General features: G+C 41.1%; 1 protein-coding gene across 1 annotated transcript in view; it reads right to left on the bottom strand.

Annotated features, from left to right (window-relative positions):
* VEGFC (vascular endothelial growth factor C) overlaps nt 1-20,423 on the bottom strand; it is a 106,107-nt gene that overhangs the window by 14,608 nt on the left and 71,076 nt on the right. The window contains exon 4 of the mRNA XM_045985678.1: nt 6,136-6,287. Coding sequence (XP_045841634.1) covers nt 6,136-6,287 — 152 coding nt within the window. The remainder of the gene's footprint in view (nt 1-6,135; nt 6,288-20,423) is intronic.

Genomic DNA, 20,423 nt, shown 5'->3' with positions numbered 1-20,423 from the left:
TCGAATAGGTTGGTCATGAGGATTAGGTTATTTGTCATTATAATAATTGCATTATTTGTCACATTTTGTTTTATGTTTTGTTTTGTAGCTGAGGAAAATGAGTACCAAAAGGTTTATAGAAGTTAGTGAAACCCCAAGCAGAAAATGAATTTCCTGACCAGGAAGCTGTGTACAGGGTGCACACCCTTCGTCCCTGTGCTCTGGGGCGTGACTCACTGGTGTGGCCTCCTAGCGGGGCTTGTGTGAGTATGATGTGGGCAGATGCTTGTGCAGAGTGATGTCCAGTGAGCTACTACTACTACTAATCCAGCTAGAATATGGGTCCTGCCGCCGTGACTGTGAGTGCTGTGAGGCCAGGAGCAGGCAGGCTCCTGCTTGTCGTCTCTCACACTACCTTACGGGATTCTTGGCCCATTTTAGAGACTCAGTTATTTTATGAATCACTCATTCTATGAATGATTCATTTAGTGATTGAATTATATTTCTTCATGAGTAATGTGAAACAAAATGGTCCACTACTTATTTAATCCCGTAATAATGGGCATATGACACCATGAGAAAGGAATGGCTCGTTTTCATCATGGTGGCGGCTCCTGAGAGCACGGGGTTGGGGAAGAGCTGTGGCCGCGGCTGGGAGATTTCAAACTCCATATGAAGAAGGGTGGGGAGGCTCTCTCTCCTAAGGAATTATGAGAATCTTAAGAGGTTGGACTTAGTTACCATAAAGATTTTAAGCAAGCTACCATTTTAAGCCTAATGAATTTCAAAACTATAGTTTGTAAAAGGATCTGTTTCTCTTGCCTTTTCAAAAATCAAATTTATTTTACAAATAATTCGCATAGGATAAAATGCTATTTTAAATTCACTCCCCCCCAAATTTATGCACCCATGTAACTCTTATCACAATCAAAATACAGAACATTTTTTATTACCGCACATGTTCCCTTTGTCCCTTTCAGTCAATCCCTACCACCTGTATCTTCAGGCAACTACTGAAATGCTTTCTCTCAATCTAGATTATATTTGTCTTTTCTAGAGTTCTTATAAAATTGAGTCATATAACATGTATTTTTTAGTTCCGCTTGTGTCACTCAGCTTAATGTTTTGAGATCCATTCATGTCGTGCCTATCAACAGTTCGTTCTGTTTATATCAGTCAATAATGCTCCACTGTACGGGCACAGTGCAGTTTGCTTACTCACTCCCCTTTGACGGACATTTGGGTTGCTGATTTGTTGGCTAACGAAGCTTATGTGAACACTGGTGTGCAAGTTATTGTGTGGATGTTTTTATTTATCTTGGGTAAATACCTAGGAGGCAATTTATGGATTATATTTTTAAGTGTATCTTCAAGTTCATAAGAATCTACCAAGATGTTTTTGCAAAGTGGTTATACCATTTCACATGTCCTTCAGTGATACGTGAGCATTCGACATCCTCTCCAACACTTGGGTTTGTCATTTCTTAATTTTGGCCATTGTGGCAGCTGTTCCTATTAATTTTTAACAAATGATTTTATAACATAGTTGTATATTCATTTTATATAAATTGCCATTATAGTAGTTTTTAATTAAATTGTGGGTCACAATTCACAATGAGTAGAGACCAACATTCAGAAAAGAGAAATAGAAGAGAAATTCTCTGAGTGCATCACATGTAGTAAGGCAGACATTATAATGGAGGCAGAATCATCTGTAATGGAGTAAAAACTGGGTATTGGGGAGGAGGAATCTTAGATCTTGCATTGGTTTTTGGCTCTCCAAAACCCAATAAAAGCTCTGAATCAGTATTTAATTTTTATTGGGTTTTATGGGTTGTCATGTGAGCAGCACTGGCCCTGAAGATATGCAAAGATATGCAAGATAAGGGCTTTAAAATTATCCTGAAGGGGCGCCTGAGTGGCTCAGTCACTTAAGCTTCTGTCTTCAGCTCAGGTTCAAGCTTTTCTGCCTTCAGCTCAGGTCTGATTCCAGGGTTCTAGGATGGAGCCTCGCATCGGGGTTCCTGCTCAGTGGGGAGTCTGTTTCTCCCTGGGCCCCCTTCTCATTCTCTCTCAAATAAATAAATAAATAAATAAAATATTTTAAACAAATAAAATTATAGCAAAGAGAGGACTGTCACTGAAGGACTTTCTCTGGACCGAGTGCTCAGTCTCAAAATCATCGAGCAACACTGTTTCATGTGTCTGATAGCCATCTGTATGTCTTCTTTGGAGAAGTGTCTGTTCATGTCTTCTGCCCATAATAATAATAATAAAAAAAAAATCACAGAGCGACCGGTGCTTATGTGTGCCTGGTGGCTGCCTGGCGGCTGCTGCTTACACTCTGTCCCTGATGCTTTGGTAGTGACGTGAGCTTTGGGAATTAAGTAGAAAGAATTTACATTTTATTATTTAATTCTATAGAAGTGATTCAAGTCATAGTATGTCACCAGCTGAGAAGAACGAAGGGGAGACACTGGATGTCCAGCAGCTGCAGAAGCTACAAGTTGTTTTCTCACACGAAGCAGAAGTTACATTCTCTAAAACATCTGAAGCTATTTAAAAGAAATTATTTAAAAACTTATCTTCCTTTTCTTGGAAAAATAACTGGAATGTTTTCCTTAAAAAATGTTTGTACTACTTGCTATTTACATCAATTGGTACTTTCCCAATGGAATTTCGTGGATTACTACTAAATAAGTTACCTTAAATGTTTCTCAGCAAAAACTGTAGTTCTAAAATTATGTTCAATATTAATAGCTTTTCAGTTTCTTTTTTAAAAAGATTTTATTTATTTATTTGAGAGAGAATGAGAGAGAGCACAAAAAGGGGGAGGGTCAGCGGGAGAAGCAGACTCCCAGCCGAGCAGGGAGCCTGTCGTGGGACTAGATCCCGGGACTCCATGTTCATGACCTGAGCCAAAGGAAGACGCGTAACAACTGAGCCACCCAGGCATCCCATAGCTTTTACATTTTCAATTTAACTTTGTTTTATTTTATTTTAAAGATTTTATTTATTTATTTGACAGACAGAAATCACAAGTAGGCAGAGAGGCAGGCAGAGAGAGAGGGGGAAGCAGGCTCCCTGCTGAGCAGAGAGCCCAATGCGGGGCTCGATCCCAGGACCCTGAGATCATGACCTGAGCGAAAGGCAGAGGCTTTAACCCACTGACCCATCCAGGAGCCCCTTTCAGTTTAACTTTTAACTATAAAATTTTTTTGTCACTTTTAAGCCTATGTTACCTTTTTTATGTGTAAAGCCCAAATATGCACATCACACATAAAGAGATATAAATAGGTCTATGGTATTACAGTTTTATGAGTGAGGCAATTAGAGAAAAGGTCTATAAAAGAATACTTTGGAGGTGATAATGAAAAAAGGGTTGGGTAGCACTACAATCAAGGAAAGTGTTTTAAAATGATACTCTGTTTTCCTTCTACAGTTCTATACGGCTATAACTACATGTAAAGTTACGCAGTTATTTCCTTTCAATCTATGCACTATGTATGCTATATGCATATCATATAAACACAGATATTGCATTTCTTACTGCAGATAGTGGTAAAAAAAAACCACTGAAAAACACAGATGTGTGCATCAGATATGAACCATGATGGTAATAATAAATCCGCCCTTCACGCTCTCTCAGACGCCAGGCTCTGAGCTACCCACCACACGCGCATGCAGTACTCCGTTCGTTCCTCTGCACATCTCTGTGCTTTTACATGCAAGAAAACTGCGGTTCACACACATAAAACTCCCAGCCTTAAAAAGTGACTTAGCAGCCACTGGAATTCGGGCTCAGACCCGGCTCTCTGGAAGGCGCAAGCTTTTTGCTCATTTTGTCTGTTCTTGCCGTTGACGGTGTAGTAGCGACAGAGATAAGTAATGATGGAAATCTGGGCAAACACACAATTGCTACACAACACCGCAGGTGACCAAGTCACTTCATGCAGTGAGCGCGTCTGGTCAGGAGAGTTACTGTTTAGCTCCCGGCTCTGAAGCGTGGTGATGTGTTCAGGTATAAAATAAGGAAATCCTGCGAGCTGCTGCCCAGGGGCCTTAGGGGAGGGTGAGCTGAAAGGCGGAGGTAAAGGGCTGAAAGCAGAGAAATGGCTCAGGCACTTCGTTGCGTGATTAGCTGTGGTGGTTGTGAGCCTGCCTGTACCTCAGATGCTCGCAGTCCAGACGCACATGCCCGTGTACACACCCCCACAAACCCACGCAAGGAGAAAGCACACACACGGATTGCTCTGGGCATTCAAGAAGCAGAGACGGCAGTGGTATTTGGACAAGACGACGCAGGACACAGACCTTTACCTGAACTCTGAGAGCTGGAGGCGGCTTTGGGAAGGGAGACGAGAAAGGGCACTTATTTTAAGCAAGGGCCAGAAGAGAAAGGAGATGCACTGCGGGAAATGAGCTTGGTGTTCAGGGAATGACTTTGTGAACCCAGGTTCAGTGAGAAATGAGACGCAAAACAAGAAAGGAAGGCTGGTCACGGGACAAGGAGGTGAGACATTTGTGCTCAATTCCTTTGAGTCGCTGAAAGCCACTGGCAGTTTCTGGTCAAATGAATGGCGTGGTGGCTTTGAAAGCTCACGGTGACATTATGCAGGGGCTGAGGAGAGATCCGACACAAGGGAACCGGTCTGGACACCCCAGCATGAGACCAGGCGTACATGCAGAGCAGAGCGGACGAGGATGCCAGGGGTGGAAACGCGGTACAGGCATCGGCTGGAGCCCATCTCTCTTCGCCCCCACACCACCTCCCAACTCAACAGGGCTGGTGTGTGACATCAGGAAAAGAAGCAATTAATGACAACCGTGTGATTTCAAGGTCTCCAAGAATATGAGGGAAAAGTGCTATGAATAATGTAGAAGTAAACAGTAAAGCTTTGATGTTTGTACCTGTTCTATCCAATAGAGTTATAAACAGAGCAATATAAGAGATTTCGATGTAATATTTTAAGTCCATCTGAAACCTAACTTTGGGAACAGCGTGGGGATAATGGCTGAAGCTCTCGGAAGGGATGTGTGGCCACGGGAGCTGGGGACACATGTCTGAGCTGAGTGAGTAAACCTGCACGTACAACTTTGGGGTACTGTAGGTACTGTGCCCCAAGAGTGGCCTCAGTTTACGCACAGATGCCGGTAAGGCCTCTGTGTTCCCATGTGAGTGACAGACTTCACTCCAGTTAGGCTAGCCATAGTTTTTTGTGTGTCTCTGGAAAGAGGCTCCAATCTGCCGCACTAAGTAAAGCAACCATAGGGAAAACTACTAGCATTATCACTTTTATTGTCAGGTCCCCTAAATGCAAGGTTTAAATAGGTTGGTTTGTTTGTTTTGGTAATATGTATGTTTGCACACCAACTTATTTAAAATTTTGTTACAAATGTCAAAGTTTGGTAGGTTTTATCCACACGCATTGGGCATCCTGAAAACCAAAGAGCTGCAGCTTCATGTTGGGGCAGAAAGCAGAAAGTTCCTAGATTTTTAATGACAATGCATAACGAGTCATTATAAACTCTTCACAGAGTCAACACTCAATGCTCTAGGCAGGTCCTTCTGTGTGACCAAGCACAGCATCTGCTGCCCTTTACCAGGCTAAAAAAAATTTGCTGAGGAAGGAATTTGAATAGCAAATGTTACTTTGAATGTTAATTTGAAGTAATAGTAAGAGAAAATTCTTTCAAGTACTTTAGTGTTTCAGTATTCAATGCTGCTGAAATAAAAAATATGAATAGAGGAAAAAACATCGAGATTGAAGAAAGGCAACTGGATGCTAATAGATGTAAAATAATTTTTAAAAAATATTTTTGGTTTTGGATCAAAAATCTTACTGAGGCTTAAATGGCTTTAGCTTTCACATCAATTGTGAGTTTGCACACTTGGTTGCATGGGTGACGAGTGGAGGAAGCTGTGTCATCTCATAGAAATACTTGTTTTATGTTGTGAACTACTTTGTCTTTTAAAGGACTTCCCTGTTTCAGTTTAATTTTACTTTTGTGCTGCAGTACCAAATTCGTCTTCTTTTGGATCTGATGCAAAGCATATTATAGCAAATTTCACAAGAATTCTTGTAATAAACTGTATTTACTTGAAAATAATTTTAGCAGAGGACGCAGAAAACAAAAGCTTTAATTCATACTCACTGCGGTAGTGTTGCTGGCAGGGAACGTCTAATGATGGAATGAACTTGTCTGTAAACATCCAGTTTAGACATGCAGCGGCAGGAAGTATGATTGGCAAAACTGATTGTTACTGGTTTGGGGCCTTGAGAGAGAGGCACTGTGATTTCAAACAACTACAAAGAAGGGACAAAAAGAAGAAAAAATTATATAGATGCTAAAAAATACCTTTATGGTAAATGTTGGAGTCCCCAAAGAGCGAGATTATCTCTTTCTGATAACATAGTGTTCGTTCTGCCTGCAGGACGCAGAAGGCTTTCAGGATCACACTGTAGAAACTGTTTTGCTTCTAATCAGTATCCTTTATCAGAATAATAAACAGTCGTTTACTTATTTCATGTCACCGTGATAAAGCATATTAGAATTTTGATAACCAGCTAACCATCACGGAGCAGAGATGCGACAGACCCACCGTGTTCAGGGAAAAAGAACCTTTCCAGAGTCCCAGATTGTTCCAGGGGTTGTTAAAAAGTGGCACAGATATAAGTATCTTTGCGTAGGAGAGTACAAAGCTATTGGCCACACAACCTAGAAATATTTGGTGAAGTCCTGTTCGATGCAAACTGAATACAGAGACACAAAATACAAAGGTGTGAAATCAGTTTTCATTCCAAATTAAATTTCTACCTCAAAGTAGTTTTACATTTGTCCACTATATTTATGAATTCATTATGTTCAAAAGAAAAAGAAACGCATTCATCACTTAAAGGTTTGTTCCTGCTATTTTGGCAAAGGTGTTATGAAAGTCATAAGCTGAAAATAAGGTGGGACGTGATACACAATTGTGGGCTAGAGTCTCAAAATGTGAAGTCTCATTCTGAATGCCTTGTCTATGGGGAACTCTAATTCTCTTGTTCCTTCTCCAAAATTAATGTTTTAAATGGAATATTCCAACGAATTAGTGATTAAGTAAAACTACGTGATTTAAATTCCCAGGTTTCTTAAAATCTGAATTACTAGTAATGATGGTGAAAGTGAAATCTTGGCCATTACTTGCTTGGTAAGATCAGTCTGTAGTCCTGTAACTGTAGCTAAACTGCTTTGGTATTATTTGGTGCCTTTTCAGCAATACGAGCCACGCTAAAAATGGTGACAAATTCCAGAGCCTTGTGATTCGGCCGGTACATATAATTTCAGGCCAACACTTAAAGATCACTGAAAATCTTGAGGGAATTGTATTAGTTGCCAACTTAGTCCTACAGGGAGATTCATGGAAATGAATTTTGAAGAATGGAACACAGAGATAGCTAAATTATAAACTGCACATTTTCTTCATTTGAACTGTATTCTATAGTCACTGAAAAATTCAGCTACTTTCTAAGCACAGGTGCCTTAGGCAGAACGAGCCCAGGGTTACACCCCGACGGGGCATTTTTTAAGAGCAAACCCACTTGTAAGTTGTGTGAACTTGGAAAAGTCATTTAACTTATCTAAGCTGTATATTTCTTTAAAAACCAGTAAACTAAGGAAACATTTGACCCATTGTTCATGGGACTGTTAGAAAAATTACATAAACTAATGTATATGAATGTGATATGCATCCTGATTGCCATATAGAGTGTTATTATTTGAATATTGTCTCAAGATTCTAGATGTTCTCCAGAATACTGTCCGTGCTATGTAGATAATCCCAGCATTACGACGCTGACCAGTTTCTTCCCTAAAAGGACATTTGTTTATGCAGTTTGGGAGAAACCTTTTATTAGATGAGCTGTCGCTGGCAGAAGTCCTTTGCACTAGGTAGAACTATTTTAAGAGAGAGAATTGTGCAGTGTCTAAATACACTACAGTTAATCTACTTCTTAGAACATTTCTGGGCCCTACATTAAGAACCAGTGCAACAGAAGAAATGTAAAGTGGTTCCAAAAATAAGCAGTGTTTAATAAATTGCTTATTTAACTTGTATCTGTCTAAAGTTTATAAATTATTTAAACCCTCTAATAGTAGAAATGGTAGGAAGATGTATAGGTCTGCTCATATAATCTTAAGAATTTATGTCTAATAGGTGGTTAGATTTGTGTCGGAGCTTGGGAGAGCCATTTAAAAGCCAACAACATTAAAGTCGTAGTCGAAGTCTTAGACACCGATGCGATTACTTGCTGAGATCATGACTGGAAGGTGGAAATGTCTAATAGTAGAAACCTGGGGAACAGGTGCACTTAAAGGATGAAAAAAGGCAAATGAAGTAGTAAATACATCTGGGAAGAAGGAAGACATGAAGATGGAGGGCCAGGAGGGGGTTATTGTTAAGCCAAGGGAAGCCGAAGGCAGAGAGGACAGCTTCTTGAAGGTGTCTGTGGTCACAGGGTCTGATGTCTCGGGGCAATGGAAGTAAGTGTAGGGATGGAGTAGAAACAAATGGAAACAAAGCAGTTCTAGGGACTCTGGTGGGCAGGACTATGGGACAGGAGCAGCGGCAGGGTGGGGATGGAGAGGAGAGAGCCCTCCAGTGACCAGAGGGAACGCACTTAGATAGCTCAGGTCAGATAGGTGGAGTTTTGCCTGTAGGATGGGAGGCCGGTAATCACTGCAGGACTTGGCACTGTCTGAAGTGACAGGAGGCAGAAGAGCGCCCGAGCGTGAAGGGTAAGGGGCTTCTGCTGTGGAAGCATGCATGGTATTCCCCACCCCTGCACCTCACAGCACCTCCCCTGCACTTTTCCTCCGGGGCTGCTGCATCCCAGACTCTGTCCTGGCACTTTCTCCTAAGGGCAGAGAGATCAGAGAGAGCACGGACAGCCTTCGGCCCCAGCTGGGGGTGGGGGGCGCTGGGGGATAATGTCCACAACCAGGACCTGACTGTGAGTACCAAGTGTAGACTCAGGAACTGGGGCTTCGAAGAATGTTCTAGTGAGATCAGAACACTTAAATGCACATCAGGAAAGCATCTTCCTGAAAATAAGCCTGGTACTAAAATTTCAAGGGGTGGAAGAGAATTGTGGTCCGTGAACACACGGACTAAAGGCGTAAAGGGGCAGGTAAAGAGGTGCTAAAAAAAGACATCACTAGATCGGTCTGTACAGTCACAATCACAGTCAACTGTAATTTGATCACATTCATAAGCATTAAAGCTACAGCACAGGGGAGTCTGGGTGGCTCAGTGGGTTAACCATCTCCCTTTAACTCAGGTCATGATCCTGGGGTCCTGGGATCCAGCCCTACAACTGGCTCCCTGCTCAGTGGGGGGCCTGCTATTCCCTCCCTCTGTGCCCCTCCCCCTGCTTGTGCTCTCTCTCTGTCTCAAATAAAATCTTAAAAATATAAACTACAGTACAATATGAGAGAAAATTTTATAGTTAAATAAATGAAACCCCCAAATTTTAAAGACTGATGCTTTATTTCTCTTCTTTGAGCCTAAGTAAACAACTGACCAGCTAAATTCAGTTAATTTCATCAAAAGGAATAAATATTCTGAAAATTTAAGGTTAAAAAAAAAATCAAGACTTTCCTTCTCTTGAAATACGTATCTTCCACCTCCAAATTTTTACCTGAATGTTCTACCTAGTTTCTTTAATTCTCTACTTAACTGTCAGTGTGGGCAAAACTCAAGAGTCTGGAGAAAGATGCCTTGACCAATATTAAAAGTAGAAAGGTTCTTGATAATTAACCTTTCCTCCTCTACGACCTTCATAAGGACAAGAGCACGCCTTGTGTGTGCGCATTAAGGCACAATTGTACGTATCGTGCCTTGTCATATATTGAAGGGGAATCTTTCATTTTCCAATTTCTGTCTGCACTGGTCTTAAGTGTGTATATTGATAGACTTCTCATTTAAAAGGATTATAAGGTTTCTACTTCCTTTTCAATAAGTATGATAAATTCCGTTTTCTTCCCTACAGATCAGTTTGTGAATCTTAACAGCTATATTGAATCCCTAAATTACTAAAAATGTCCACAGACATTTTTCCCTAATCAGATAGTGTATGCTTAGAAAATGTAACCTTTTTTTTTTTAAGATTTTTATTTATTTATTTGACAGAGAGAGATCACAAGTAGGCAGAGAGGCAGGCAGAGAGAGAGAGGGAAGCAGGCTCCCCACTGAGCAGAGAGCCCGATGTGGGACTCGATCCCAGGACCCTGAGATCATGACCTGAGCTGAAGGCAGAGGCTTCAACCCACTGAGCCACCCAGGTGCCCCGAAAATGTAACCTTTTTTGAACTAAAAGATATTAATAATTTGAATCACCATATAAACTCACAAGGTGCCACCTGCAAGTAAGTAAATAAACTTTCCAAATATCCAGCGACTTCGATTCTTTACTAGAGAGAGAGGAAGAACCAAGAGCAGAGTCTGGCACGTGAGTCTGCACCTGCCCCTTCCAGCTTCTGTGACTGGGAAGAATTCTCTAATTTCCCTGTGCCTCAGTTTTGTTACCTATAAAAGAGGGATGGTAATGGTGTGACTTCCTAGTGGTCTTCTTTGGATGATGATTCTCCTTCAAAACTGAGTTGAATCTTTGAGGAATTGCAGTCTTTTTGTTTAGAATTTTACCTTCTTTAGTTTTCAGTAACTATTCTGTAACTAGCCGAGCGCCTGCTAGCAGCTTCTCAAGAGCCATCAATTCATAACCCTGGCCACATGCAGCTCTCTGTCCCCCCTTCTCTCTCATATATATATGCACACACGTATATACTACATATACATATATATACACACATAACATACATATATATGTATACATTTACTAGGTTAGAATTTTGAAATACCAAATAGTTTTATCACAAATGCTGTTAGCAAGAACCTGCATTTTAACCCTCATGAAATCCATGCTTGCCATTACAGAAAGATCTAAACCAACACAGTAAATAACTATAATTTTCTGTCGAAAGAGTCAAGGTCTACCCATGCACACCACTGTTGAAACAATAAATGAATTCTTTAAATATTTATAAAACAAGAATGCTTATACTAGACTGTTTTGTGCTTTAATGGGTACACACTAGTATCTTCTATTTTGGATTTAAGCTCATAGAGTGCAAAGTTTATGTATTATATTCAGCGTCAGCTAATCATTCCGTGTCTTTATGTGTACTCAGCCAATACTAATTGAGGATGATGACATTTATACTTTGATATTTTGAACATGATGATTTTCCTAAGACAGTTCTGGCTATAAAGTGAACTGTTCTTGAACAGTACATGATAATAGCTTGTACCTCATTTAGGATCTAAGTAGTAATAAAACGCATCATGGAGACTGATAGTATACGTTTTGCTTATGCCTGTTAGAGTAGTTGCTGGTTTCGAAGATCAAAAGGTTTAGCTAAAGATGGCATTTAAATAAGGCTGGAAATTGGGGGGGAAAATCTGTGTATTCTGTAAAACCTCCCTAAACAGGAGAAAACACCAAACATTTCCAAATGAGAGGTTCCCAGTTGTTCGTGACCTAGTGGAATTCCTTAATAAGAATATCTGATAGCCGATTCTCACCAACAAAAATGGACTTCAATAAAGCCACATTTGGAAACAATAGAATTGTTCAAGCCAGCAGAGCAACAGTCGCAAAGGCAAAGCAACAATTTCTACTTCTACTTATCTTGCAGGCTATTCGTGAGAAAGGTGTAGAACTTCCTTACTGACAAGATCCTGGATTATTACAGTTTAGTATTACATTCCAAAGGAATGTGTATGTGGGAACAAATATCAAACCAAAAAGGAAAAAACAAAACAACAAAAAAATCACATCTTTTTAAATACCCCCAAACATAGCCAAGTTTCTCTTTATAGCATATCTCATTGCTATTTTTAATTTAAATATTCCAGCCCTGAGTCCATTAATAAAGTATCAGTGTGTAGCTCCTGGAGGGTATGGTAATAACTGTAAAATGAGAGAGAGACTACATGGCATTTAAAGAAAGAATCCCTAAAAATGGGCAAAGGTGAAAACCGAGGGTGCACTGCCAGCTTTTCAAGGGAGCATCCGAACCGCACGGCCCACCCTCTAGGACCTACGGAACTGGAAGCGGGTTTGGGAAGAACGTAGGGCAGCAGATGCTAATGGATTCATGTTCGCACTGAGTTAATTTTTATGTATTATTACACATAAAATGCAGATACAGTGCTGCAATTAAAAACCCCCATTCAGGAGTTTTAGAAATTCTGTAGAAAATCTGTACACAGGATCAATACCTTAAGTTGGGAGAAAAGGGTATTTTTAATGGACACATCTTTTTCTCTTAAGGCAAATGTTACTCTTAAGCTCCTGATCACTCGTATTGGTATAGAGCTTTTCCCCCACATCTGGATAAAACCTGATTTCCAACAACTGTGCTTGCCAGATATTAATTAGCTAAAGATTCCAAACAAATCACATTCTACTTGTTGAATACATCTGAATGCAATCTTTCAGACGGCTGCACTGCAAAACAGTATCTCTGGGTTGCATTCCATAGTTGCACATTTTACTTAGGTTTAAATACGTTTTGGTAAAAAAAATTTTTTTTGTGAAGCACTCAGCTCAACTCAGATATAATCTGGGATGTTTTTGCTAATATATATGCTTGTATTATTTCTTTATAAAACAATACAAAAGAGATTAGCTTGCTGTTTTTTTAGAATGGCAACACAGAATTTTAAATCCTGCTGTGCAGGGTCCCTGGGAAGGAACTAGGGGAGAGCTAGCTCCCACACTGCGCTGGCTCCTTCCACGGGCACTTGTGAACGTAGCAAAGAGGCTGAGGTTTCTTCGGCTCCAACGCCAAGGTTTCCAAGGAAGCCCCATTGGGTTTGGTAGTTTTTCTTTCTCATTCCTATCTCCCAAAAAACTATGTAGGGTAAATACTAACATTTAAATAACTTTTTAATCCAAATGTTTGGCTCAAAAGCAGATGACTTTCTTCTGCTTCTCTATTTGAGTCATCAAATAATTTATCTTCTGCAAAATTCACTTTCTCCTTCTCGGTTATATCTCTTAAACCTACAACTTCTCAGAAGAAAATACGCTGAAAGCATATGTTTATGAAAGAGGTCAAAAGACACCCAATGTACTTCTCAGAGGCAGAGAGCTGAGGGCTTTGAAGCAGTTGTGACCTACGAGTTTGCTCTGGAATGCTTCGTGCATATGGTTTCACTTTTTAACTAATGGCCGGCTTCCTCACACATTCTGCTAACCTGCCCTTCACTGAGTCCCATAAAAACATTCGGGGAAGTTTTTATAAAAAAATGGGTTTTAAATTACTTAAGGTACATTGTCCTTAAAATTTATGTGATTCTAGTTGGTGACTTTTGTTGCTAAAGGATATATAGGTCTGGAACTCCTTTAACAAGACACAAATTCTTTTTTTTCCCCTACAGAAAACACAGCAGTAAGTCCCCTTTATGTTCGAAAGAGATCCTCCCATGCTCCCATTTATAGTATATTGAAAATAAAATTAAAAAATATACTTAGGAAAGCTACTACTTAGGTGTAAACTTTTATAAAGTTGAAATATTAGCAAAAATGTTAAACACGTGAAAACCTTGCCTTCAGGAGTTTCACGTCTCACTGTCCTTGATGTGCATTTTCATAAAGACTTGCGTTTCTCTTTCACACATTTAGACAACTTTTATTTACTTGACAAACGTTGATTGCCTGTCCCTGCTAACCTGTGTGCTGAATGCAGGATCTATACGTCACATTAACCCTTTATATGGCAGAGTACGAACACCACATGGCGGGTGCTTTGCCCCACTTGCTTAATTCAACTTAAATGAAAATAATTGCTTTTATCATTAAAAGTGGATTCTTCAGGTAGGAGAAGAGCATGATATTAAGAAATCAAAAGGAGAAATGGATGGGACTCTCAGTGACTGAATGTTGGCTTTCCCTTGGCATTGGCTTTCGCTCTTCTCTCCTGATACGTGAACTCTAGGTAGTAACAAAGACGCCAGGGCTTCGAACAGCATTTATCGATATGCTGCTTCCTGTCATATCTACAGCTGTGGATCCAGTCGCCGTGGCAGAACTCTAGAATCACATGCCCAACATTCTTTGGGTATCTCTACCCATATATCACTCCAATTTTTCAATATCAGCACTTTCACGGCTCTACCCCTTGACCCTAAATCTGTCCCTTTTTCTTTCTTCATGGAATTTGGGGCCTCGTGTTTACTGTGGGCCAGCGACTGTGCCGTGGTCCAGGGTAATGATCAGTCCCCATTGTCACAGAGGTTGGAGCTTAGGGACTAAAACTGTCGGACAGATGAACGATGCTGACATAAGGGCATTAAAGGATGCTGCGGGCCATACAACAGGATGTCTTAGAGGGTGACCTTCAGATCTAGGCCGAAAGAGCAGCAGGCATTCTCGATGAGAGGGGGGTATTGGGAGGTGTGTAAGGAGATGGTTCCCACACAGAGTATTGTAGTGACCCTGCGGAAGGAGGTACTGACAGCATTCAAGGAGCAGGTGAATGTGGGTCCTTCTGGAAAGTAGTATTTGGGAGAAAGTAGGACAACTGGGACTGCAGATTTAGGCAGCAGCCAGATCATAGCGGGCCTAGTACACCACGCTGAGGGATTTCACCTAAAGAAGGCACCTAAAGGAGAGCGTCGTTCCAAATCCGTCACAGCTTAGAGCGTTTGCACAGATCAGTCAGAACACATGCTAGTCTGGGCGGAGACTGACTTCTCATTTAGAAGACAAAAACTCACTCCTATCATGTGGCCCATGACTAGGAGGGAGATAGGGAGATACGGGATGGTCACGAGGCTGGCCCAGGTGACTAATAAATGTGGCCGACGTCAGGTGAGATCAGCAGGATGAGGACCCTGGATGGATTCTAGCCATGTTTGGAAGGGAGATTTAACTGGAATTATTGACTGGGCTTTTAGTGGAACGAAGAATAACTGCGATTAACCAACAAGATGGTGGTGTCATGTACAAAGAAAATACTGGAAGAGGCAGAGGGTTATTTACTTGCTTGTCCATCTGCGTGGGTGTGGTGACAGGTCATAACTTCAGCGTGGCGCACATGAACCAGGACCCACCAGAGGGGAAGCCACAATCCAGGCTGGAGTATGGGAACCACGAGAGATGTACAACACAAACCAACCACAAGAAACCAGACCTCAAAAGTTGTATAAGTAAATTCTTATTTTTCCTATGAGCAGATGACCAGGAGGAAGCAGGCAAAATGAATGATTTCAACATCATAAATCTGTTATAAAAGCCATCCTAAATTCTCTGAAGCCTGGAGGTGAAAGGATGAAATTCAGGGAGAACTGATTCCATATGATCTAACACAGACTTAGTTTTCTCTTAGAAAAAATATCCTACTTGGGAATACCAGACCAAATTCTATTTTACCTACACATACCTTAAATTTAGCACTAAAAGCTCTTCTTAGCCTAGAAGGCTTCTACTTTCTGAAGCCTATAGCCTTCTGACACCTCCAACTTGACAGGAGCTTGTGTGCTGTTGTGCATACACCCGTATCCTAGAATAAATGCCTTCACTCTGGCACCCCATAGGTTCACATGGGACCTCATCCGGGCACTGGAGGGAAAAAATATGCAGTCGTCCCTTAGAAACCAGTGGTGAACAGAAGACTACATACATTCATTGTTTACTAACAATGACTTTTCTGTTTTCTAAGTTTAGATTTTTACCTAAGGCATTCCTGGTGTCATTTGGCACATGGGTAAAGTGTGTATTTACTAAGACAATAGTAAGAGGAATAGAACGGTGACTTCCGCTCATATCAGCTGCGAATAGGAAAAAAAGGAGGAGCATTTTCTCCTCTGTTCAAAAACAGACATTTAAAAAATACTGTTCTGAAATTTATAGCCCGTACTTTGACTAGGCAATAGGATCAGTTTATTTAAAAATTACACACATGAGTTAACCAACTATTTTATTATTGGCCTTTAAGGCAGTAGTTTTAAAATCTGTTTCAACAGATAAGGACATCCTCCTCCCCACCCCCGGGAACTGTGGGATAAGCGCTGCAGATGTGTCCATATCTTCATTTCTTTTTCTCTGGGGAGAGGGTCAGTTTTATGTGCTTCCAAAAGGGGATGTGTGCCAGTTCTGTGCCCGACACTCAGGGAACTGGTGAGCGACACAGATGTGTTCCTGGCTTTATGGAGGAGGTGGACATTCATCAAATAATAATGGCTATATTGTTGTAAACTAGGATGATAAGGTGTAGGAAATGCTAGGAGAGCAAAGTATGGGAAACTACAAAGCCTCTAAAGGAAATACAGGATCCAGTCAAGGAGGTCAGAAAAGTCTCCGCCGAGGACTTCTTGAGCCATGTGACAGATCGGAAGGACTGGTACCTCAGCAAGGAGGAGACGGGCAGGTGAGGGAGACTGACAAGTGTGAGCGAGGACGGCGGGCTAGAGGGGACACTGGTTCCCAGGGACTCAAGGAAGTCGGCAGCAGTCGGGAGCACCGGAAGTTAAGAACAAGTGACAGTTATGTCCCGTGGTACTGTGGAGGAAGGCAGGCACATAGGTCTTACTCAATAGCAGAGATTTAGGTCTTACTCAACAGCAGCGGGCAATCCCTGAAGGGTCTTTATGCTGGAGACTGACACCACCAGATTTGTGTTTTAAAAATATCACATTTGGGGGCCATTAAGGGAGTGCATGGGGACGAGGGGAAATGGAAGCGGGAACACCGAGGGGCATGGTTTTTCATTAGCTGGAAAGCATGGACTATAGTGATGGTGGTTGACATGGGGAGTCAAGATACTTAGGGGACAAGACGGACCTCTGATGTGACAGGCTGGATGTGTGACAAGAGAACGGAGATGGCAGGGAAGACCCCTGTGTTTCTGACTAGTGCTGAAGTCACACGTCAGGAGGGGGAACCACAAGGCCAGGGTGTTGTCTGGGCTGAGTGCGGTGCTGGGAACGGGAAACTCGTCTAAGCAGCTACTGCACGAAACATCTGAGCATGCGTATCTAAAGAAGACGTACTTTGAAATATGTAATTTCAGTATTAAAATAAGGAATATACCTTAACGCATGAGATGTTTTTTAAAGAAAATTCATTTCAAAACATTTTTTCCATCAACAAGGCATAATAGAAGAATCTGCAGAAGAAATTAGTAATGAGCAACAGATAGCTTTACATATTGTCAACCAGCAACTGATTTTCACCAAGAAAATAACTCCAACGGAAGAAAATCCTGCTAAAACAGTTACTGCTCAACTTTATACTTTCATAATATGAGCACTTTGAAAGTAAAGTTTTATCTAACAACCAAATCCAATAAGGCATTTTGTAATGACAAGTAACGAGCTTTTAGTAGGTACATTTTATTTGGTGTGAAATAATTCTTCAAGATCTGTCTTTTGAGGCTATTCTATGTCATCCCATTTTTATTTTTATTTTGTTAAAGATTTTAGGGGCGCCTGGGTGGCTCAGTGGGTTAAAGCCTCTGCCTTCGGCTCAGGTCATGATCCCAGGGTTCTGGGATCGAGCCCCGCATCGGGCTCTCTGCTCTGCGGACAGCCTGCTTCCTCCTCTCTCCGCCTGCCTCTCTGCCTGCTTGTGATCTCTGTCTGTCAAATAAATAAATAAAATCTTTAAAAAAAAAGATTTTATTTATTAAAGAGAGAGCATGAGAAAGGGGAGGCTTAGAGGGAGAAGCAGACTCCCTGCCGACCAGGGAGCTTGATGCGGGACTCGATCCCGCGACTCAATCCTGGGACTCCAGGATCATGAGCTGAAGGCAGTCACTTAACCCACTGAGCCACCCAGGCGCCCCTGTCATCCCATTTTTAAAACAGATATAGCCTTTTGGTCTTTGGAAAATGTAACTGGTATATCTAGGCCTTTGGAAGGTCAACCAAATTGATACCGATTTAAGTCAAACCCCGTAATAATGATATAACCTAGGATACATATCATAATTGCTTAATCGAAATATTTAAAAACATGCTAGTAAAGGCATTCCGAAAATGTAATTTCCTCAAACACTCACTTTTATTTTCTCTAACTTTTAAAAAAAATGATATTTTAAGAAACTCAGAAGGCCAAAAATCCTTTTATGGGATTTGGCTTAAATATAAAAGCAGCAACATTTTTAATATTAACATCTTTTTAAAAATGCATGTTAGTTTTTTGGAGCCTATCCTACTGGAATATTTATTTTGATTTTAAAAAAGTATGAAGTTCCAACATTTATTAAAGGATTTTTAAAATCATGTTTTACTTCAGGGTTAAGATAAGATAAACACATATTATCCAGTAAAACCTGTCAAATTAGTAGTATTTTATTCAGAAGAGTATACACTAAATCTACAGTTTCTTTCTTTTTTTTAAAATTTATTTATTTGACAGAGAGAGATCAAAGGAGACAGAGAGGCAGGCAGAGAGAGAGAGAGGGAAGCAGGCTCCCCGCCGAGCAGAGAGCCCAACGCGGGACTCGATCCCAGGACCCTGAGATCACGACCCGAGCTGAAGGCAGCGGCTCAACCCACTGAGCCACCCAGGCGCCCAAATCTGCAGTTTCTTAGCTAACAAATTCCTAATTACTGTTTGATAAAGATGGAGGGGTAAGGGCGGGGTGAGGGGGAGACTACAAAGGAGTTGCACTCTGCTCAGTTACTACAATTATGTTATCCTCTTAAAATATTAGAATTTTATCAAGCACAGAAATGTTATCCCATGACCCACAAACATATATTCTGATTGTTTCTTTTTTTTTTTTTTTGAAGATTTTATTTATTTATCTGACAGAGAGAGAGATCACAAGTAGGCAGAGAGGCAGGCAGAGAGGCAGGCAGAGAGAGAGGAGGAAGCAGGCTCACCGCGGAGCAGAGAGCCCGACGCGGGGCTCGATCCCAGGACCCTGAGATCATGACCCGAGCCGAAGGCAGCGGCTTAATCCACTGAGCCACCCAGGCGCCCCTATTCTGATTGTTTCTAAATGCACGAATATATTTAGAATTATGCTGCGTCTCTTGCTCATGCTTGTCAGAAGGAATGCTGTGGCATTGTGCTGGCCTGTAGAAGGTAATCAGGACTAAAGAAACTCCTGGCTGTGCTTAACTCTGATGATAAGAGCATCGCTTCTCAGTTTTTTGTTTTTTGTTTTTTTTAATCTTTAAAGTTTAGGTACAGGTTAGTTGAAGAGAAAATTCAGTTTTATAGTTTGTTTTTTGTTCCTCTTGCAAGTCTTAGTATCTGAAATGGCTTATTCCGTCATCAAGCATATGTACAATACAAAGAAATACAGCATATTTTCCCCAAAAAGCAGTCTGGATTGTATACTAGGACACTGTCTCCAAACCCAGAGCCCAAATGATCATCAGAGTAAAAATCTTAGACATTTCTAACCAGATGAGAAAGCACAGTTGAAGAAACTCAGGTAACCTTCATTTTCATTTTCACTTAGTTGTATTAAAATAGGAGTAGATTTTATTAATGGGATCCAAGCTTTCAGTCAGCTCAAGTCTGTGTGAGAAGCTTTAATGATACGTATTCTAAGTGCAGACATTATTTGACTAAAAATGTTAATTTTTTGTCATTCCACATTGTATCAAGCAAACCTCACCATCACATTTTTTAAATTATTTTTCATTTCGAAGGTCGAAGTGCAGTTCTGAATGAAGCCAGATTACCTGTGTTATGTCAACTCTCAAAAGTGACTGGAAAGCCTTTCAGGCAAACACAGATTTGACTTTTGGGAAGTTTGCATCAGCTCAGCCCACAGCCTGGGCTTCTCCTAACATATCTGTGCAGAGGCCAGTGGCACACAGCGCTTTAAGCCACACTTGGTGGTTGTCCTGGTGGCTATCACAGCTGGGAATATGCCTTCTGATAGCCTCCTCGCTCACAGAGGACCTCAGTGCAGGGTAGCGCAACTGAGCCCAAAATCCTGGACCCAGACGGAACCTCGAGATAAGTTTCTTGGTTATTATACTAAAAGCTCCACATCTAATGTGACGGGACTTTACGGGTGACTCGAAATACTTGCGATTCAGTGTCAGAATATTTTCTTGGCTTTCTAAGTGGACACAATGAATACGCCCCAAGGGCTGGCTTACTTCAGTACCATTCCCCTGCTGCACAGAACACAGATGTTTCCTCACACGCTTTGAATTTGTGATTCGTGCCGTAGCTCTAGAATAAGAGGGCTTAACTGTTTAAAAGTAATCGATGGCCCAATGACAACATTTAGATCACACACACACACTCATATGTACGTTGATGATTTGCTTCCCTTGGCTGGGACATCAGAGCTCATAAAGCAAGAGTAACTTTCTCGGAGAGATGAGAGCCTCAAAACCACAGAGTACTGAGACGTTCCCTTCA

Source organism: Meles meles, chromosome 2 (genome assembly GCF_922984935.1).
Source record: "Meles meles chromosome 2, mMelMel3.1 paternal haplotype, whole genome shotgun sequence".
Taxonomy (NCBI): domain Eukaryota; kingdom Metazoa; phylum Chordata; class Mammalia; order Carnivora; family Mustelidae; genus Meles; species Meles meles.
The sequence above is the reverse complement of the archived record's forward strand: the minus strand, read 5'-3'. Positions and strand labels throughout refer to the sequence as shown.